The sequence below is a fragment of the Thunnus thynnus genome, chromosome 14, assembly GCF_963924715.1.
Source record: "Thunnus thynnus chromosome 14, fThuThy2.1, whole genome shotgun sequence".
Classification (NCBI taxonomy): Eukaryota; Metazoa; Chordata; class Actinopteri; order Scombriformes; family Scombridae; genus Thunnus; species Thunnus thynnus.
Genome location: NC_089530.1, coordinates 12147010 through 12170032, shown reverse-complemented (window position 1 = coordinate 12170032; position 23023 = coordinate 12147010). Strand labels below are relative to the sequence as shown.

At 37.7% G+C, this 23023-nt stretch overlaps 1 protein-coding gene across 3 annotated transcripts in view; it reads right to left on the bottom strand.

The window, feature by feature from the left end:
• The window catches only part of wdr27 (WD repeat domain 27), a 53224-nt gene extending 30817 nt beyond the window's left edge, over positions 1-22407 (bottom strand). The window contains exons 1-20 of one of the 3 annotated variants that reach the window (XM_067609854.1): positions 22000-22407; positions 21277-21418; positions 20817-20941; positions 20465-20578; positions 20257-20308; positions 19372-19442; positions 19157-19271; positions 18904-19006; positions 16156-16247; positions 15706-15770; positions 15468-15580; positions 14412-14485; positions 7283-7352; positions 6205-6273; positions 6016-6119; positions 5103-5192; positions 4043-4164; positions 2113-2246; positions 1311-1408; positions 180-301 (exon numbers count right to left, since the gene is read on the bottom strand). In XM_067609854.1, the coding sequence (XP_067465955.1) occupies positions 180-301; positions 1311-1408; positions 2113-2246; positions 4043-4164; positions 5103-5192; positions 6016-6119; positions 6205-6273; positions 7283-7352; positions 14412-14485; positions 15468-15580; positions 15706-15770; positions 16156-16247; positions 18904-19006; positions 19157-19271; positions 19372-19442; positions 20257-20308; positions 20465-20578; positions 20817-20941; positions 21277-21418; positions 22000-22137 (2013 nt within the window). In that variant the 5' untranslated portion in view covers positions 22138-22407. The remainder of the gene's footprint in view (positions 1-179; positions 302-1310; positions 1409-2112; positions 2247-4042; positions 4165-5102; positions 5193-6015; positions 6120-6204; positions 6274-7282; positions 7353-14411; positions 14486-15467; positions 15581-15705; positions 15771-16155; positions 16248-18903; positions 19007-19156; positions 19272-19371; positions 19443-20256; positions 20309-20464; positions 20579-20816; positions 20942-21276; positions 21419-21999) is intronic. The other 2 variants (XM_067609853.1, XM_067609852.1) reach the window with 2 other exon arrangements.
• Positions 22408-23023: the final 616 nt, after the last annotated feature.

Genomic DNA, 23023 nt, shown 5'->3' with positions numbered 1-23023 from the left:
TAAATGCCACTTAATCAAACCTATCCACAACTATTTCTCCAGTGACCACTGTTTTTATATCAATATAAAGGCTCCGACCTTGAATAATCAAATGCCATGAACACATTTCTCACACTCTTTGTATATCATTTCCCATATGATGTTATATTATTTATGTAATATTGTTTAGATGGCCTCACCTTGTTCTGTGTAATGCAGTGGATGGCTCTGCTGTGGGCATTAGGCAGCTCTGAGGCAACTGCACCTTTGTTCATGTCAAATACTTGAATGGACCGATCTGAACCACACACCAGGACGATGTCTGACACAGCTTTTAAGGAAAGTTATGGCATCTATTATGTAGGAGCTGTAGGCATGACAGAAATGCAGTTAGATATATCTCTCGAGATATCTGAGTATGTATAATGTTAAATCAGTCTTCTCAGACATTTTTATTTAGTAGTCAGCATTCCAGGACGTAAAAGAACATACATGTAGTGGTGCCATGGTGGCTGAATGGTTACAATGCATGCCATACACAGTAACCACAGCTTCTCTGGTTCAGGTCCAGTACCTCTCTCTCCCCCATTGTTACCTCTCTGCCTATTCACTTTCAACCATCCAATAAAGGCCAAAATGCCAAAGAAAGCCACTAAAAAAAGAAAAAAAAGAGATTTGAAAGAGATTTGACTTTACATGAAAAAAATATTATTCCAATTTAGAAATTCATTATTAATATTTGTCTTCTTGGTTTTATTAATGTACTGTATGTATATCTATTCATTCATTTATAGTTTATCTCTATTGAACGCTTTCAGTTCTCTTTTGAAAACATATACACTGTATAGATACAGTGATACTCAAATTAACTCTTATAATATATACAGAAAATTTAGCAAGTGAGTTATTACAAATGTATACAATTCATAGATTAAAACTTAATGTAATCACTGGATATCTATTTTTCACAGTACAGTAGTGCAAAGTAACTAATGACAGGATCTAACTCATCCAAACACTGCGCAGCTCAGCTCAGCGGATTTATTACAAAGTAAATGCATGATAAACCCTAACAAGGGGCTGGAATGCAGACATTCATGAATAATTACAGACACCTAAATGATTTACAGGTAAAATCAGCCAGTGGAAGCCCTGAGGCAATGTGAAGATTTTATGAAGCACAGACTGATTGCTGTGGTCGATATGGAAATGAGCCAAGGTGCTCCAAGTAAAACTACTGAAGGGATCGGTTTACTTTGTCCTCCACAGCATTAAAGCTGTCTCAAATATAACACTCACTGTCTCAAGAATAATAATGAGAAAAAGGATACAAGAGAAGAAATCATTGATTGCAGACAAGTCCGTAATGTCTGTTCCTGATTTTGTTGGGATGCATCCTGCCATTCTGATGAAACTCCGTTGCTGATATCTAAAATAAAAAGAGAAAGTTGCATTATTTTCAGAACCAATGAAAGTAACCATATGATCTCCATTTTAACAAACATAATCACTCTGCACACCAATCAGTCTTCATCTCTCCCTTAGCTTTACAAGCTGTGTAGCTCAGCCAGAATTCAGTAAGATTTATAGTCGATTTCTGATTTTGTTTTTACTGACTGATGACAGATCATCTGTTTGCCTTTCACAAGATGCATCATACAAACAACTACCTAAAAGAAGAAAAAGAGGAATAAGCAACATGCACTGCTAAAATATGATCTGGAAGCCCTTGATTGTCATTTCCCTGGCTTCCAGAATAAGCCCTGACAGCTTACAGTACACAGTCAAGCAGTTTGGGTGGTAATGACTGTCAGCAGTGTCTGTGGTAGCAGCTAAATAAAGCCAGGCCCCCATCAAATTACTAACAAAGCAATCTAACAAAGCCTGCCTCCTAAATAGATGACATAAATCTTAAAACAGACCAATCCTTTGATCTATAATCCCCTTTTTGCCTGCATTGCAAACTTGTTGAAATCAATGTATTTGCAATGGAAGTCATTATTACAAAAAAAAATAAAACCCAACTTTCCATCATGCATGACAAAGAAAAGTATCAAATCCTCACATCTGAGAAGGTGGAACGAGCAAAACAGGAGTACATGCCAAACTATTCTGTGTGTACGCACTAATTACCTTTTGATGTCATCGCGTGTGACGTCCACATTATACAAGTACAAGTACAGAGAGTGTCCAGATGCCAGAAGCAAAAATTTGTCGAGGTAATAAAACTGGGCACTTCTGATGGGTTTTGAGAACATGCTGTCGCCCTAAAGGAGGAAAGACGACAGACAAAAATCAAGATTGAGACATTCATGATGCAGGAAAATATGTTACTAAAATAAAAATATAACCTAGGATGACTGGAAATAGGAAGAACAACTAGTAACAACACATTTAATAAATGTTTCTATTTATCGTCTTGTTTAATTATTGGAAACTTTATCGACCATGATTTAGACTTAGACCTTGGAAAAAGTTTGTTCTGATCTGATTCAGACCTTTGTCTAATTACTCCATGATGCCTCAGAGTTATTTATAACAAAGTCAAGTCACAGCTGAATTCTGAAAGCAATAAAAAGCTGTAATAATAAGTACTGTCCAACTGGATAGTTTTTAATTGATCAATTGCTCATGCAAGCCACTAAAATGTGAAGTATTGTCTGAGTTATTCCATAAAACAGTATAAACCCAGAATAATACACTTGTGGGCATTTATGGTAGACAATATAAATCTTAAATGTTTGCTAAATTCGGATATCATTTACATACACTTCAAACCAAAATCCCTATCCAATCTCACAAGACTACCAATAATCTGACATCTGAAGACTTCCAACACTGTTTCGGGAATATTGTGTGGTCACTCAAGTGATTTCTTTCTAGAGAACTCTGAAAAGCTATTTGTACTTCTGGCTCACCCTAACGGAGCTCTTGTCTCTCAAAAGACTTGCATTTGTTGCCAAGTTGTTTCACAAGAAAACCAAGTAGTCAAAGGCTGCAGACACGGCAAAGCTCGAAACAATCTGAGTGGAGCAAAGCAGGGATGGTTAGCATCAGCCACAGGGAGACCCCAGATTTGAGGACAAATCTTTGTTTTCACTTGGCATGGGAAATGAGACACATCTCTTACTGTCGCATGGAATGTGATACCTCATGAAGTAAGGAGGGTCTGCATATGATCAGAGTTTTGGATGCTCTGAGTTGAGCAGATGCTCTGAATGACAAAGTCACTATCTTTGAGCCAAGAAACACACTATTTCATCACCCCAATTAATTTGGCTTTCTCAATTTTAATTCCATGAGGCTATTTTTATTAGAAAAGGAAAAAGTGAATTAAGCAAGTTTCATATCAATGTGTCAAAGATACATTTAGAGCATTACACAGAAATTCCACTATGGAAACTTTGTTATACAGGTGCACCATGGCTGAGTTTCTAATGACATACAAACAAGTTTGAGTTCAAGATCAAGTTCTTTATTGTTACATCTCATTAAACAAGTATAAGAGAGTAAAAATCTTAGATTTCAGCTCCTTGACAATGCAGTAAGGAAAAAACAAGACGAAAACGGAGCAAATGACAGTAGACAATTGTCTTCACAAACCTGAGAGATTATATTCTTAAAGCATCTTTTTTGAGGACGGCAAATGAGAACATGTTGCAAAACATTGTGGATACAGCAGCAACCACAGTCATTCAAGTGTGGCATCACTTTCTCATTTACAACACGACAATTATCCTTCCCACAATCACAGCTTTCTTTGAAGACAAGAGTGGGAGTAAAAATGTGTGTCTGTAGTTTTTTTCTTCTAAACTGATTTGAGTTAGACCTTCAGTGGGAGGACATTTTTGCAATGTGATGTCACTTGGCTGGTTCGTACTTCACTTCTTTTTTAGGGTTAGGACTTGGGTTTGGGTTAGAATAATGAGTGAGTTAAGGTTTGATTAAGGATTGAGGTCAGGCATGATGGTTAAGATTAGGGTGAAAGGAAGGGGAATGAATGTAGACAATACAAATGAATAAAATACACAAGTGTGTGTTAGTGAATTCATGAAACATTTACCATGATAATTGCAGGCTCCGGGCTGCCATGGGTCCAGATTCGTAGAGTCTGGTCTTCTGAGGCACTCAACCACCACTGTCTGTTGAGGCTCCAGCTCACACTGCTCACTGGCTTGTCATGCCCTGCGTACAAAGAGAGTGGCTCAGAATTCACCTGGAAATGCAGTGTGTGGTTGCAACATTTACTTTTACGGTATTGTTCAGAGGATCACCGTGACCTACTGGTCACCCCAACTTTTGTCCTCTTATCTCTGCTGCCCCCCTGTGGAGAGTGTGTTCACGCTGCAATTTAGTCATCAAGTGCAAACAGAAGCTTGACATACATGTATATTCTTTCTTTGCCCATCAATGTTTACTTTACTGCTAAGGTCGCTTGGTGGCAGACAGAATTTATCTCCTAACAGAGAGCTCATAGTAATACTTACATCTTTAATAATGTGAAGAATAGTGTATAATTATATTAGTTAAATCTTACAATAGTTTGTCTCAAAAGGCAATGTGCCCTTTTCATCTTTTCTCCCCCCTCCCAACCACCACCACCACCACCACCACCTGGGTCTTACTGTTTGACAAAAACAAAGACGGCATGTACCAAAGTCATGCTTTGGAATATAACCACACCATGCTTTTCTGATAAAAGAGGACCTTAATCTACAGTTTTGACAGCGATAACAGAGTGAATATTTGGGAAGTGAATATTAGGATTTTCCTTGGAATCTTTAATCTTAAGCCATGGATCCATTTCAAAGTATGTTATTCAGAATAATCCAAATAAGGTAGATCTAAATCCAAGCTGAGGATGAATTTCTTAGTGTTCCTATTAACATCAGGATGAAGATCTTAATCTAAAACAGCTCTGAAATGTGAGCCAAATATGCAGGTCAATTAGTGAAGCCCCATTATAAAAACACATAATGACTATTGCATAAAATGAACTGAATCACTCCTTTGTAAAAGAAACACAAACATCAAAAGCAATGCTGACTAAAGCCACTGGTGACTGAGGGCAAGTATAACTCAGAGGTTTTGAAGGCCTGGGTGCTCATGTCCACTTCATGCACCTGTGTAGACAGCTGGATTGCCAGTAAGGGAGGACTTGTACAATAGCACTGAGTTGTCGCCAAGACCACACAGGATTTGTTTTCCGTCACCTGGGAGAAACATAGAAACACAGAACTGTTTTACTAGGATTTTTCAGTCAACAGCTGATTTATTATTCTGATTATAGGAAAGAGGTTTTCAAACGGAGCAGGAAAGAAAAGTGTTTTGATTGAAAATTGACAGGGAAATTTATACTAAATGTAATATAATTCTGTATCTTTAATTTATTGCCAATCAAAATTTAATAAAATGGGGCAGCTAACGTACAGTACAGTCTAAGTTCAATTACTGTTTACTTTAATTCACCCTTCTAGTTGAGGATAGACAAAACTGGTGATAAAACTGCTTTTATCAGTTTTATTTGATAAAAATGTCTGATAAAATAATATAAAGTCAGGCTCCAATTGGTCTCTCCAATTCTAATGAATGAAAATTGTATTTTTATGTTGTAGAACTACCCTATGGTCCTAGGACATGACCTTGGATGATGATAATTTTCTATCACCTAGTTGAACTTGCATCTCAGTGTACAAGTAAGTGCTCATTTGTATATGGAGTAGGTCAGACTTACACAGACCTAACCAGGAGCTGACCAAGTCTAAACCTCCTGTTTCTGTCTCCTTACACTTCTTTTTTAATTAGTACTGTACTTTGGCTTGAGAGTTATCTTAGTAATATATTTTCCTGCTATCTTACTCACCACTGATTGGTTGTATTTGATAAACAATAGAACACTTCGGATAATTCCTTGGCAAAAGGAACACAGTTGAATGTGCACTCCTTACAAAGTGTAAGATTATGTAAATGCATTATCATATATTGCTTTACAGATCATGGACAGTACTACACAACCAGCTTCAGTAATTGTCTCACCTGTATACTGAAGGCAGTAGACTGGTTTGTTAGCAATGCTAAGATGAACGCGTGGAAGAGTGGGTGCTGCGCTGTCTGCTGGGTAATCTCTGAGGAGTAAACCTCTGAATGACAATAAAGATGATCAATAGTCAAGGCAAAAATTAAGTTTTAAAATGTTGAAAAATGACAATAGAAGAGAGTGCTTACGTATTTTTGCTAGCCTTTGTCGAGGATCTGCTTTTCTGAACATTTGTTTTAGGTGAAAACATAACCCTTCTGAAAAACAAAGCAAACAAAACTTCAACCTTTATGGTTTGGTCTACATCAAATTTTTACTATTACTTTTGATTTACTATTTACTACTAATCTTTACGATAAAAATGCTTAATTGTAGTCTACAATAGATTTAGAATGCAGTTTGTAGACTGCAATAGGTCCCCAAGTTTAATTAGCAATTTATTTGACATTTTGAGGATCAAAATGCATCAAGAAAGAAGCTGGGCTATGATGTCTTGTGGTGAGCTAAACCAGACTGTGGGCTAGGCTGCCAGAACAGCCTGTGAGGCTCAGACACTGGAGGGTTTGTTGGGAATGCCTCTCTGTCAGCACAAATTTTAACTCTCATCTTCCATTGTATCCTGGCACAGTTTAAATGGACCCTGTTCAAAAACGCTGTTGTGGGAGTAGCTGCAAAGAGCAGTGGGCTGAAAGCGGTTGGTGTTTCTAATCCAAAAGGATCTAAGGTGTTGTAATTGAGACACCAGCAGGGGATGCTCCACGTTGTCTGCCTTTTAAGGTGTATTGAGAATGATGGATTGGGAGGAGTGTCGCCTGGGGTACACTGACAAGATGCAAAGAGTACATCTTCTGTACAAGTTAAGTCTTGGAGTGCCAGAGAAGCAGATGAAGCTGAACAACTAAAAGGTTTCTGGGGAAAGAATGTCTGGGCAGCTGCAGTCTGCTTGCCCCACTGCCCCCTTTAATGTGACCTAGATGAATGTGATGTGTCCTGCAAGGGCAATGCCATAAAAAATGCCACATTTTAAAATGGGCGGCCCTTAGAGAAATTGAAACCATGTGCCATACTTTTTAAGTACCCGCAATTTAAGAAAACAGGGAAATCCATGGAATATAAAAAGTTTAGTTCCTCCTTACACTCAAACATGTACAGTTTCTCTTTACTCTAACCCAATTTTGGGACAATAGAATATACAGTACCAGTCTGACCGGTACTGTGCCTTAATTTGAATTTCTGTTAGGCGAAAAAATTACTTTATCAACCTACCTTGGGGAGCTGCTGTATCCAGATGACTTCACCTTTGAATGGAAGACAAGAGGCTGTTCCTTTATACCTCCTTTGTAAAAAAAAAGATAAGGACACAGTGACAAACACAAGTACTTCCATGAGCATAAATGACCTACAGTATATGTACCCAAGGCAGAGATAAAAGATCAAACTTAAAAGAAAGAGTCCCATATGCAAATGCACAGATATTACAATATGAGTCAAAGGTATGAAGGAAAAACAAACCCTCAGTATTAGTTTCAATAATAAGGATAGAACTTCTCATTATACTGTAGTGGGTTTTGATGGATTATACAATGAAAGAAGGATCCATATTATTGGGTGACCGCTCTGTGTTGTAAGCATTAAGTGCATCAGCCACAAACTGTGGGGATGGGGCAGTTGCTCCCTGTTCGCTGTCAGTGCCTTTATTATATTACAATGAGCTCATTTTTTCCACAGCTATTAAAATGTGTTAGGCTTTCCAAAAACTGCTCTCCTGTCAAATACAGACAAAGTAAGAAGAAGTCACATAATCTCTGAGCAGCAATTTAGGACTTCAGTTGCATCAGAAAAAAAAAAGCATATATATACATATATATTTGGTGCACTGCTTTGACTCCAATTCAGCACTTGCTTTAACATAAGCAAAGATTAACCTGTTAAACATACATTTCATCTAATATTAATCAATCAATGAATTTACTTGACTAACAAAACTACAAACTGCAAGACCTGGACAAGTTAGCTGTGTGTCTTAAATACAGGTCTTGCAATCTATTACCATTTTTTTCCACAGATTGATTGGTGCCGTGGTCTTATCCAGTCACACTGATGTGTTTACAGCAGTAGTCTATTTTCCATATGTCAAAAAGACAGATTATCAATCAAACTTTTTAGAAATGGAAACTTTACAATAGAATCCCTGATGAAGAGTCAATAACATGAAAACTTATGGTTAGTATAGTTATCAACAAAAACTGTTTACCATAAAGTTAGCAATATACAACACAATTCTGTGGTTTAATCTGTATAATATATCATTAAACTTACAAAACCTAAGCAGTTAAACATACTCACCTGCCTCTGAATCCTTTGGCTATTGCTAAGTATTGTCAGTTCTTCTTTGCAAATAAGTATAGCTACTGGCCCAAGACAAAAGATATTTGATGCAGACAGCAGTGAAACCGACCAGTCCACAACAAAAAGAAACACATCTGGAACTCTTTTCAATCCTCTCTTATCTTGGAATGCTTTTCATCTTTGATCATCATCAGCAGTGTCAATGTTCACTCGAGTTTTGGCTTGAAGGGTATTTTTCCTGTAAAGGACACTTGACATCCCTTGAACAATTACTCTGTTCCCTTTTGCTTGGATTTTGAGTTGAAATTTGAGTTTCTCTGAGTACATATTGTTTATTTATCTGTTCAGCCACAATAGGCATCACTGTCAATAATATTCTTTCCAATGAACTGCTGCGCTGCTTCTGTAAAAGCAATATTCTTCTTTCCCTGGTGGTACCAGATACCATGAGTAAATGTAAAAGCTTTTATGAACCCACTATTCAACTTATTAGGCTAAATCAGTATTTATTGGTATCTTATCTGCAAATAGTAGAAGAAGGGACATTTATATACAAATTATTAGTACAACTCATATCTCCAAACCCACTGTACCATTCTTGAATGGAGAAAAATGAATTGTTACAAAATACTGTACTAATAATGAATGCATTATTTGCCTTTTATAAACTTGAGAACAAAAGGTCTTGTGACACTGGCCACATGAAGCACCTTCCTCCATTCCTTCATTGTGTTGCGTGGGGTAGGGTACTGTAGAGTAGCCTTTGATCTATAACAAATTATATGCAGGAAACTAAGCATTTAAGGCCAGAAATCTAATTACCTGGCAACACATTCCGTTGACATTGCTCAACAACCCTATCGACCCCCTGCTGATATATAATGGTCATTTAGTTTTATGGGGCAATAAAAATCTAAATTTTTTGCCCCTATAATTTACGCTGACTTAACATTAGACCCTATTTGAAGAAAAGTGAGAGTTTCAGACAAATTTCCAAGTCTAGTCATATCTGTGTAAAACCACAGCGGTTTGCTGTGTGCTCCTTTCACAGCTCCCATGATGTAAGACTTAGTCCAACCTCTTCCACTCCCCAAGGACCCTGGTGTCCTCAGCTGACATTACTGTCTTTCAGAGGCTGTAGGCTGCTGGCTCATATGAAACTAGATGACCTAAGGAATCCATTGGTACCAACCATGTCATGCTAGCTTGTCAGTAAGGGGGCTAAATAAAGCTCCAAAATTAGACTCAATTTTGGCAAGGGAAAAACTGGCATGGCCATTTTCAAAGGGGTCCCTTGACCTCTCACCTCAAGATATCTGAATGAAAGTGGGTTCTATGGGCACCCACGAGTCTCCCCTTTACAGACATGCTCACTTTACGCTAATCCAATGCATGGCAGAAACCATGCAGTTTTTTGCATGTAGTATAAATGTGTTATTTTCATGCATTCTAAAAATGATGTATTTGAATATTTCTGCATACTGGGGTCCCTAAACAATCTTGAAATTGCAAAAATTTGGTATGAATGGAAAGCTGAGACTCTTGTGGATTCAATGAGCCCAATTGTATTATAATAGTAGCCATTTCATTGTAGTGAGACTATTTTTTGAAACTTGACCTCACTCTGTAAAATGACCTATTGTGACCTCTAGGATAATCACAGCCTCATGAAACTTTACAACCACAAATTAGAGATATAGAGCATTCAGAGGATGTATGGCTTCCCTAGGTGTATTGACTGTAAGTGGGTTTCTGAGCAATTTTCAGAACAGAAGTGCTCGCAATCAAATTACCAAAAAATGCAATTCTTATAGAAATCTCCAAATGTCAAAGGTTTTTGATACCAAACCGCAGCATGAATTTTTCTATGGTGTTCCTCAAGGTCTTGGTGTCTTAATGTGGTATTTAGAGGGATTATTGACCATTTTTATCAATTCTTGAGTGGTCGAAAATGGTTACATTTTGCATTAAATCTGTGTAACAAATGGTATCAACCCAAAAATTGCTGCAACAACTTATGAGACATAACTGAGCACGTGAATGGCCTTCATATGCTTCCATCATAATGTTCTAAGCCCTTATACAGTCTAAACTTTCAAAATTTGAATAGGCACCTAAACAAAACACAATGTTTTTACAGATTTATTACTAGAAAAACTGAGCTATATCTCAAATTAATCTTCAGGTTCCCAGCTTTCATATGATGTATACCACTTCTACGTGGTATATACTGTTGACCTGCTAACTCCCCCTAAAGATCACCTGTCCCCCCCAAAATGGGTCTATAGTAGCATGGCAGGAGTGGAAGGGGCTTAGTCTCAACGATTACGAAAAAAATGTTTCATAATATTGAAATTCTTCAGTCTAGCTGAAAACATCAGGATGTTTAGCAACAAATGGTGAAAATAAGGTTTAGCCTGCAGTCACAGAATACATTAACCTGACACACCAGATGGTTTGTTACACAGAACCATCTGAGAAGTTGTCCATGGAAACTGTTTGAAAAAGGGCAGGGACTCTCAAAAAATATTTGGCAGGTGATGGGATGAACTATCTGTTTATCATCGTCTATCACTGTCTTACCTTGTGAGGCAGCTGGATTCACGTCACTAATTGATCCACCACCGGTGGTTCGGACACAAGCGCATAACTTGAAGCCTGACAAGATGGATTCTCGCGTGATCTCATGATGCCGTGATCTTGCGAATCCAGCTGACTCGCAAGGTAAAAAATACAGCAACACCATCAAGAAGACTATCTGCTGTGTTTAGGTCTGCACCTGTAGCACTAAAAACCAAGAGTAGTTATCAGGTGGTTTGGATTGACAAGACTTCAAATATACATCACTATTTTAGATCCTGTGATTTTAAGAAGTGACAGTTATTCATTTCACAATTTGGGTTGCCTGCATTAGAGGGACGAGGCTACGGCCATCTCAAGAGTTTATTCTAAAATAAACCACTAACTCTTGTTCTCAGACAAAGAACAAGAGATGGCAAAACACAGACCTCCCTCTGAGTTAGCTGTTGAATTTAGCCCAAGAAAAAGACCATTCAAGCCTCTAAAAATGTATAAACCATAGCAGGTATATATACAGTATGTCTCTAAGATATTATTTTGACAGTAACCAGAGTCTCTGGTATGAGTTATTACCTTACTGACCTGTGAAAAGTGGGGCACACAGTAGGAGAAAGGAGCGAGAGCAGAAGTGAGGAGGTATCAGAGCAACTGTAACTGAAGACTGACAGGAATTATGAATATGGAGCCAAACTAAGGATCTGACAGCAATAGAAATCATGTAGCACCTGAAGAATATGCACGCCATGTGGAACATGTGTGTAACATACAGTGGGGAAATGTACAGGGAGTGCAATAATACTGTATACTAATGTACATGTAGCTATAAGAATACAATACAAGCTACACTATCAAACTTTAATAGACAGCTAAATTTAACATTTTTATGCTTAATGTATTCTAGTTGCTGTAATGCAGTGATAAAAGTTAGACTAATGAAACACTTTCCTCTTTCATTTTAAACTGTAGTAGTAAAGGCCTCTCATTTTCCTGTGTCTCACAGATTTTTTTCAAATCTCACTATACCGAAAACTGGTGAAGGAGCTTTGAAATATGAGAATGACAATGATTTTTAAAGGTTCTATATGTAGAATTCTGAAACAATTTACATTTATTAATTGTTTTTTATTGCCAATGAGTGAACAGTTTATAATGTAACATAAAAAATGAGACCCTCCCCGACTTTCTCCGTTGTCCGTAACAGCCTGTGGACTGATTTCTATGTAAGGGACCCAGGCCAGATTTCCCACGAAAATCCAAAGGATGTGACATTTTGTGCGCTCCCGAGTGCCTTGCCTCTCTTCCATTAACGTCAACAAACGACTGGCTTAACGACACAACAATACAACAAAAATGGTGCTATCTGAACACCCTACAGGTATTAGCTCTCCAGCTAATGAAACAGCTAGATGCCTCTGTTGACCACTACACATTTCGCAAGAAAACACCCCCACAATAAGCCGCCCACTCCTGAGCACACACAGTTAAAACATTATTTCCTCAACAAAGGAGCAGAAAAAACAAGCTCTAGAATGATAGCAGAACATAGTTTACCCCTTTTGCCTTTTCTGTTGGTTGTCCAAAGGTCATAACAAGCACACATTTCACAACAAAGCTGCAGTGCGTTGCTCCCCGGTTATGGTGCATTGCTCCCCAGCCATAGCATATTGCTCCCAGGCCACAGCTCACTGAGCCTACCGGTGTTTAGTAAACATGGTTGGTAAAAAGAAGTTGGCGGTTTGCGGGTCGGGTCTGGTTCTGGTGTTTGATTAACATACATTTTTGCAAGTTTGGCCGTGCAGTTTGGCTCTCATAGGCCAGCAGCCACAGTGCAACAGGAGTCTGTGTGTGAGTATTTGTTTGTGAGCGTGTGCATGTACATAAAGCATTGGGGGGGCTGACTGACTGCGAGTGAGAGATGCTTTGCTGAAACATGGTGCAAAACACAATGTAAGAGATCTATTATGTAATTATGAGAAGTGTAATAGAGGAAAGAGACATCACCTCATGCCACGATCATGCAAGCACGAGCAACAGGATGTTGCTTGCAGCTCACTTATTGGCCACTGGTGTCACTAATGAGAGGGAATTTCTGATTCCTACATATAGAACGTTTAAGGCTCTGTGTCACTTCAAAGTAACATGATGTCTCGTAGCAGTAATTCAGATTATATTGTAGTTTAGTAACCATTGTCTTTTTTACATAAATCGAAGCCTGTTTTTCCTTCTGAAATCATTTCATTTTTTTAAACAGTGAAGGAAACAATGAAGGAAAATGTAAACACATTTTCTTTATAAAGTTACATTCCCAATAAAGAAAAACTTGAAATAATAATGTATCAATTCAATCTGTTTTTTCATGTTTATGTTACTGATGTGATCATTATCTATTCAAAACTAAGATACATTCAAATTGTATGCTGAACATGAAACCAAGGCAATGCAATGCTAACTGCTTATATTCCCCTGATAACCTCACTATAAAGCTGATCATCATCATCATCTCAAAAAAAGCCAACAGTCCTGGTTCATTTCATGATTATGTTACATGGCGGTGTGAGTTGACAACAGATATCCAATCTGCACTCACAGCTCCTTTGAAAAAGCTCCCTCAGACTCGTGCCAGGCTTATAATGGAGGAACATTTACTTTTCCAGGAGTCTCAGAGGTTTATGTTGTAATTTGTATACAATTCTGCAGATATCCCCAGGAATACAGAGATACATGGGGGCAGCATGGCGGGTTGCAGTAGTCCGTAAATGCTTGTGGTTTTTGGTCTGACAATGCAGTCACGCAGCACCTCTAGACTCCCCTGAAGATCCCCTACATAGTCTGGCACTGGCAGCTCCCTTCACTCCAGCTGTGGGGAGTCGGGCTAATACTGGCTTTCTCAGCACTAACTCTCTGTAAGAGCAACATGTAAACCACAGTATACTGTGGGTCCCCTGCAGAATAGTTTCAAGCTGCCAGATCCTAATGATACAGCAAAGAACCACAAATAAGCTCATGTTACCTTCAAATCCACGAGTGCCAGAATCAACCTACAACCAGGCTAATCAGTGACAATTTATCCAGATTTGTTGTATTCTCACTGTTGCATATTTTGAAGTACCTGTCCATGTGGCAAATGAAAACTGAAAAGAATCTAATGCCCCATCAACAACCCCCACAAAGCAAAGGATGCAATGTTTTCCATCCTCTATGCTTACAGATAATGAGGAGGTAGCTCTTGTAATAGTCAAACAGACTTTCTATAAACCTTCAATAAGTACAATTTAAGATAATCATCTTGTAGCTAAACAAAACAGACAGCGAGTCAGTCATGAGTGAATAATAAATGAATAAATGAATAATAAAAAAGGTCATGCTCTTAAAACCAAGAGTCCTCAAACAGCAGTAACTCACTTTTTATTTTACCTAAGTGACCGTAAGTGAGGGGTGAGTGAATGTTCAGATACAGACAGCTGACCTTTTTTTTTAGGATGGTTGGACTCCTTCTTCTTTAACTCAGCATTCAGAGGAGATTCAAGCAGTGGCGGGGAGCTGAAAACAAGGGAGGGATGACCCGGGGGAAAGAGTTACTGGAATGAAAGCACACAGCATTTTCCACTAGTCCCTCTAATTCTCAGTACCATGATATTGTTGACTCATGAAAAAACAGACGGCAGGAATGGTTATAATAGACCAAGTTAATATGGAAATGTCAAAGTCAGAAGTAGTTACAGACACAAGGCCAACTATTAAAAAAGGCACACTCATATATTCTACTGTTGGTGAGGTCAGATGACCACTGTTTGAGGACAAGCAAAAGAAGTCTATAACAGCACTGTTTTTGCAAGTTTTAACAAGCTGACATGATTATGCTTTGGCTCATAAATTGCAGATTTGTTAAATTAGAAACACACATAATGTTGATGAAATTATCATTATTTATAGGTGCTGCTGGATTTTGCTAAATCATCATTTACACAGGTATAGGTAATACCTATGAATTTCATTTTCATTTCCCCAGAGGACAGTTTTGAGTCTGGCATTTATGAAGGGACGTTATTGTGAGAGTAATAAGTATGATTTTCTGGATTAAGGAGTACATCCAGTACTGACAGCTTAATCAAAACTCATGTGGATTTAAAAGCTTAGATATATAAAAATGCTCACAGTGTTAAGTCATTCACAGAGAACAAAGCAGGCTGTAAGCAAATGAGCTGCAGAATAAGCTTTTACTCTCGTGTCTTTTGTAGATTGTTTTATGATATGCAACACACTCTTGACCTCATCATTTAAAATACAAGTATCTTAGATACATACAACTGTCTCTGGCAGGTAGTCTTATGTTCCAGTCATTGTATATATAAGGCTCCGCCAGGTGCAAGAGTCTCTGAGCAAGATAATGACTTTCTACTAACAGTAGTGATTCGTTACTTTGATCTACAAGTGTAAGGGAGCCAGCAAAAAGAACAGCTTTTCAGAAGGTCACCATACTGTAACATCATCATATATTGGCCTTTCCAAACTCCCCGGTTACCTTGGGAACACTGAAAAGCCTTCACCTCCAGCCCAGATCCTCCCTAGGTCACACAGACTTAGCTCCAACAGGACCACAAATGGAGTAAACAAAGAGCTCACTAAAAACACCATCTGTGTGACAAGAATTCATGAATAAATGACTGTAAAACACATGAAAGGGAAAATAAAAACAGGGGATTATGCTCTTACGCTGCACTATAACTCATAATTGCCATATAACTATAGGAATTACTTACAGAGTTGTCGCATCCATCAGAGATGGACCATGACCCAGCCATTGTGATGCTCAGGTTGGAGTAATCTATTATGAGAAGAAATAAGAACAGGGTTGGCTGCATCCATATACTTCATATGTATTACATACACAAACTGACATCATTTAGGAAATGATCCTATTTATCAATACAAACTGATGATATGTTTTGTCTTGCTGTGGCACACCAATATAACTAACAGCAAATAAAGGACTATTTTCAACAGAATATTTTTACATAGATGGCATTCCTATTGTTTTCTACTGTTAAGTGACTGCAGGGAAATGCTGCTTAAAAACAGTTACTAACTTGTTTGTTTGCCGTGTCTAATCCTCTGCAATATAAGGCAACAGTTCTGCAATAAAACCTTAAATAAATCTTAATGAGGCTTATATTATTGAGTTTTTGAGTAGTACACCGCTACCAACATACCTTTGAAATAAAGCACTGTTAGGAGCTCTGAGGTAGCCAGATCAACCACATACAGTCCATCAGAGCTTCCAATACACAAACAGCTGTTGTTCCTGCAGAGGAATCATATGGAGAAACAGTGTTACAGGCTTTTCCTTAAAAGATTTTTTTTTTGATAATTTGAGAGTAGACAATGTAACCACATACCAAAGAAAAACATACTGATGTGACGACGTGGCAAGGCATGCACACCATAACACTATAGGGGTTTTATTCAAGTTTCCTTTGACTTCATGCAGTCTAAACTATGTACACCCAGTAAGATGGAAACAACTGCTACATAAAGAAAGCAGAGGAAAAGAGAGGAAGTTGAGTCTAATGTATTATCCACTTCCTACACAGAGCTACATGCTGAGGTTTATATTGTGGAGAGTTTATGTGCAAGGCTGGTTTTACGTTGTAGTGCCTCATTATTTTCATGCTGGGCATATGCTTCTGTTCCAGATGGAGACAATTATAGCAATTGTGTAGATGTTTTATGTGATTATAGCATTGTTTAAATTATTCTGGAAGCATAACTTTTTGTTTGTAGAAAAAAAATGAGCAGCATGCATTTCTTTATGCATTGATGATTTTTTTTATCTACCTGTGGGGGTGCCAAAGTCTGAACTTTTAAAATTCTACACACAGTGGCTTTAAAGGTAAAGTCAGCGATTCTAATCCAATACACTTTTTCTTAAATTCAGTGAATATCTCCTCACAGTCTGCTAGCTGTCTGTTCTGTGTGTGTGCTGAAAAAAAATCCGGTGTTCATACACAGCACTGGCTCTGTAAATGGGTATGTAAACACAGTGGCTCAGAGCAAACCACACAACAGTACTCCAGCCAAACAGCAACAGGGCAGGGGGAATCAGAGCAGCTGTCTCTGTGAGGACATGACTGTCTCCTGTCTCCAGCACCCGCTGAAAGCTGTTTAAATCACACAAATATCCCACCGTACATGTGCTTTGAACTTATTAGCTGTATCAATGAATCAATAAATACAAACAATGTCGATTTCATCCCATGGAGCCGACATGCAAACTATTTTGATTCAGTAAATTTCTGCTGTCAGTCAGCTTGGTGAAGGCAGTTTGGCCAGCTGCTGTCCTCTCAGCTCCCCAGGAGCTGCAGCTGACAGACGGCTGCTTCTGTGGACAGATGCAGAATGCAGGTCAGGTGAGAAGTGGGGAGGCTGTAGAGAGGCGGAGAGTGTGGATGGACTGTTGTGCTCACATGAGATGATTTTTTTTTCTGCTTGTGATAAAATGTGAGAGGAACAGAAGTGACTACAGCTCAGGCATCGCTCTAGATTCTGCCATATTTCTCTTTTGGTCATTGCCTTGGAAATGTGCATCCATGAATTTGGGGGGCGGAGCTTCTGAAGAAGCATGGAGGGAGGAGTGTATTTGTTTGGATTCTTAGTCTAAATATCTCTTTCTCCAATCTTTCTCCAGAATGACTGACTCTACCTTTAATGTATAAACATTAATAATGGACCTGTTGGTATTTTGAGTAATAGTGCCACAAATAGGTGACAAAGACCCACACAAAGCAGATGGTATGTAAAATTTTCAGCAGAAAATGTAATGAAGTACTTTTACGAAGTCTATTTTTATTCAATAAAGAGATGTTCCAAAAAAAACAAAAACGATCTGATCTGCACACAAAAACAAGACACACACTGATATTCTGATATACTACTCTTTAAAAGTGACATCATGCAGCCTCCTGTGACTTTAAGCTGTGCATGTACATGGACTACATAACCCCTAATTCATCTGAACATAATTTTATTTGTTAAAACGCCTGATATAAGTATATCACCATGCAGCAGATGAGGTGAATTGTAGCCTAAGGCTTTTTGTTTGTGTCAAGAGAAAAGATGATATAGATACTGCTCTGAGATCATATGCTTTTCTTAGAGCAATAAGGAATCAACATCCATTTCATTTCAGTGGTCCACAAAATACACAGAGTTATGTCTGTGCGTTTTAAGTGCCTGCTTCCTATCACAACATCAAATGTTTAAACAGCCTGAAACAGTTTATGCTTCTAGCCTGCGAGTTTTCCTGTGATGTATGAGGTTTCTTGTGATGTTTTCAGTGACTGTGTGGACACATGCATGAATAAGCCCATAAAGATGTATTTTTTAGATTTTTTTTTCCAGGTTTTTGTGACAGTATGACATCTCTATAGTGTTAATGGAAGAAAATTGCAATATTTATTGTTTTTTCATGACATGACTGTGTTTAAATTGCTTCGAATTTTCCTGGATCACATAAAAATTTTACCTTTGCGGAAATGAGACCAAAATTGAGCACTTTAGATTGGTCTAGGTGCTGACAGTATTATTTCTTCCTTCAACACTAAGATTCCTTGTGACTAATGAAGCGTTTTTTACTGATGGTTAAGTCACATGATCCATTCATCCATCCATCCTGTAACTGTTTACTACGAAGGGTCTGCCAAATCTAATTAAAGTCTCCTGAGAGTCAGACAACATTAAAGAATTGTTGCCATCAGCACTTCAGCACTATCACTTCTCTAAACGTGGCCTATCTGGCACAACATTACCCCATTTCTGAGTCAGGAGTCTCCTGTGGTAAACAGGCCCAGAAAATCTCTTTCATTAGCAAACCAAAACCTGAAACCCAAGAATGAGTGGGTTCTTGGGTTACTATAAATGTTTCAGACTGTTTACGAATACTATGAAGATTATTCACTTACTTTTTCTGCTCTTTATTCGTGTCACTAAATGAGCTACATAAAGCCATTTTGAGGACAGGTTTCGAAGTCTCCACTTTATCTACCGCTGATTGTTCTGCGACTCCTGGAAGAAAATAAGTAATGAAAAATTGTGTCAAAGTAATGCAGTAAACTTGTCAAAGCAGTGGGAAAGAATTATAGGATTTATGAAAAGGCATTTGATCAATGTCACCCACATAACTTGTACTTACTACACCCTCTGTGTCATTGTTACCTGCTTGATGGCTCACAGTCTCTTGGTGCATTTGATGTCTTTTTTCCATCTTCTGAAGGTCCATTTTGGTCACCAGGTGACACTTGTGGTCATCAGGGAGAGAAAAACACCACACCTAAACCAAACAGATATGAGTGTGTTACACAACTTGTGGAATTTCTTTCTCTGATACTGATTTTTTTAACTGTTAGAGGCTGTGTGAGCCAGATAATAACCTGTCCATCAGTTGAGCCGGTAATAATGTGCCTGTTTTCCTCCAAGAAGAACACACTGAGCAGTGGACAGGCTAAAGAATTAGAGAATTAGTTTTATGTAAGTTAGGTGAACATATGACACCTGTAGACAATCAACAAAGCCCTGGTGACACAGTAGTTTCACACATTCACTATACAAAACATGCAATTTAATTATTTTTTCTTCATAGGCTTTACCAGTGCATGAACATAAGCACTCACAATTGATCTTAATTTAAATAGACCCAACTTATGCTTCTTATACAACCACCTCTCCTGTACAAATATTTAAATGTCCCCTCCAGACATGTATTAAAAAACGTATAATTACCATGATAAAATCCTAAAAAAGGCATCTACTGTTTCTCCCTCATTAAAAATTCCAGATTATAAAAGTTAAACAGTTAAAAGTTTAACTGTTGGACACAAGATGTCTCCTACTTCACTGTAAAGTTCATTCTCAGTGTTTGTGCACTGGAGGCTTCAACTTTCGACATCGCACTTATGTAAGTTGAGTATACGCTTCCAAACTAGTCTTGTTGTCACAAATCATGCTTGTAGGCCCCCCTCGCTTAAAATTGGATTTTCATTGAACACAGAGAAACTTTCCACTTTCAGCAGATGAATGTGAAAACAGCCCTCTAGTGTCAAACTCTGTACATACATCATTCTGCACAGTGAAGCTCAAGCATTTAACTTTAGTAACAATAAGCATAAAACATTTTTGAGTGGAGGGGAACTTTAAATATCTCACCATATACGCAATTACTGCTCTTTTGACTCAAGACTGGAGAATTAAATAAGTGACTGCTATTGACAACAGAGAAATGTTCTCCAACAAGACTTTAAATAGTGATAATAACATACCTGACAGTACAAAGGACTGGTAGGAGACGGATTCAGTTTTTAAATCCCACACCTGAAAAAAGTCAAGGCATGGTGCTTTATAGTTATTCAAACTCAGTCACAGAATATGTCATATTTGGTATTTGCTACAAATTTACATCATCATCATAACTAAATCAAAAGTGTAATAATTCTTTTACTTTATCATTTGTGAATCTTAATTCAGTACCTTAAAAGTCCGGTCCTCTGATGTGGTGACAAGAATGTGTTTATCCCAGGGACAGAACTCTGCTGATGTTAAAGGTCCAACATGGCCAGTCAAGGTAGAGATCACTTCCTGTCTCTGGTGTGAAAAACAATAATGCAACTTTAATTATAAAAAAAGAAAACTTTTGAAAACCCCTAAAGCATCACAAATATATTTTTTGTATCACAATCACAACATTTCCATCAAGGTTTAGCCTGTGAATTCTGCTTTCAATAACAGAAACGAATTTTTCCGTGGATGTAACAAAGCATTTGAAACAGTTAAAATTCTGTGATGTTCCTCTTTAACTCAACAAACATGCAGCATGTTGTACCTTTGAGCTGAGTATATATGCAGTAGCTCCAGAGCATGCAACCACTCGTTCATCAGAAAAACAGAATGAAAGATGGATGACTTCACCCAGTAAAGTCCCAATAACTGTTCCAGCTGCAACTTTGCCTGTAAACAAATGAGATAGCCTGTTTATGTTCAAACCAACAGATGTTCATGAATATAACAGAAATGTTATGTATCTAGTAAAATTTCACTAGATGGCAGGCTTGTCATGATTTTCACTCCAGAAAATGATTTTAATTCATGTTACAAGTCATGGAGCTCAGACTCCAGTGTAATGAAACATCTTAAATGTTTTCCAAGACTGGGGGAGCTGGGGTATGTATCTTCTATCATTCAATATGAACTATATAAACAACACCAAACTAAACTTACATGTATGAAAAGAGATCAAACTCTGACCAGGGGATTAACTGACATAGTCAGAGCTATTTATTTACCTTGACTAATTCTCTTCTGGCACAGTTCAATATCCCAGACAATAATATAGTCAGCAGAGGCAGAACAGAGGAGGACAGGTCTGCCTCCTTTTCCAAATGTCATGGCACTGATCTCACGATGGTGGCCAGTCAGCAGCAAGGACTGTTGAACAAACATTTAAACATGGACTCCTGTCAAATACACAATATGTTGTAACTACTTCATGTTATCTGCAGCTTCTGTATTAGTCTGAAATGTTAAAAATATTCAGGCCTTACAGGATTTTGATTAGAGTTATACACTGCATTGTATTTGATAGGCCTTTCCCCACCTTCAAACTAATTATGTAAATACATTGTAAAGTGTTATTATGGCCAATTTGCAGAAAATGTCTTTTTAGGCCTTACTCATATTTTTTATTGTGTATTAATACTCCTTAGGTTTTATTTTTTATTTATTTAACTTAGGCCATAAAGTTAAAGAGGCAATAGATAAGAAGGAAATACATAGCTATGTTATAAAGTTATATAAGTTAAGTACATTAAACATGGATGTATTAAGGAGAAGATGAGATTTTAAATACACATTGATGCATAAATTCTTACAATAGCAACACATCAAACATAAGCTACGTCACTGTAGCTTTATATAAATTGCAGACACCATGTAATTAATGAAACGTTCTTAATAAAATACTACTTGGAGTACTCTTAAGCAATTAGCAATTAGCTTGGTTGACAAACCTTCTGCACGGCGTCCACATTACTGTAAATCAACATTTCCTTGCCATGCAGTGGTATGCCACAGTAAGACTGGCAGCATGGGAGCTGTAGGTGTGCCAGGTGTTTATCACAAGTCAGACTGAGCCTTTCTGTTATCATCTTTGCTCGTCGGGTCCAACTACAACCGCCTCCGTTTGTTTATGTGCCACTGACGGCCAATATAACGCGAATTAATCGCCGTTTAACGTAACCGAAGAAACCATGCTGTACTTATTTTACTTCTGTTTCAAAACAGTGAAATTAAAGTCGGTTTATATGGGACTAATATTAGGAGGGGAGGAAGTTTTCTCGACGCTAACGTCTAAGGTGGACAAACGTTACAGGTTGCTAGGACAACACGTCAATTTCCGTTACTACAGATCGTCTATTGAACAACGCATTTCACACAACAGAAAAAAACTCAAAACTCTGATTGTTATGAACGCTTTGATTGGACTTGAAAAACTTTTTTTTACACTGGTATAGCTTCTGAGCTTCAATTGTACATTTAGACATCTTTGTGCAAACTACAGCACTTCAATTGGACTTTTTTAAAACATTTGACGGCAGTGGCAAATACATCAGAGTGGGACTTCTGCCCTTTTACATCCATGGCTTTAATTGCTGCTTGTACTTCCGCTTTTATCCACAAGATGGCAGTCAATACTCAACTATAATAGTGACCATGGCCATAATATGATGACCATAAACTAAAGGTCAAACTTTATGAGTAGGTATTTACCCTAAACGGGCAATTACACATTAAAAAACCCTTTAAAGCATGTTTTCACTTTTAGAAACACTATGTGATGATGCCGTTAATGGCTAAGAATCTCAGATTAATTATTGTAATAATTATGTATTAGCAAATTAAACTATTAATTTGTTAAATAATTATTTTTCTCTAATACTTATTTATTGACTTCACTGTCACTATATGAGAACATAGTGAATAAATTGTTTTGTTTTGTTTTGTTTGTTTGTTTGTTTGTTTTTTTACAAAAAT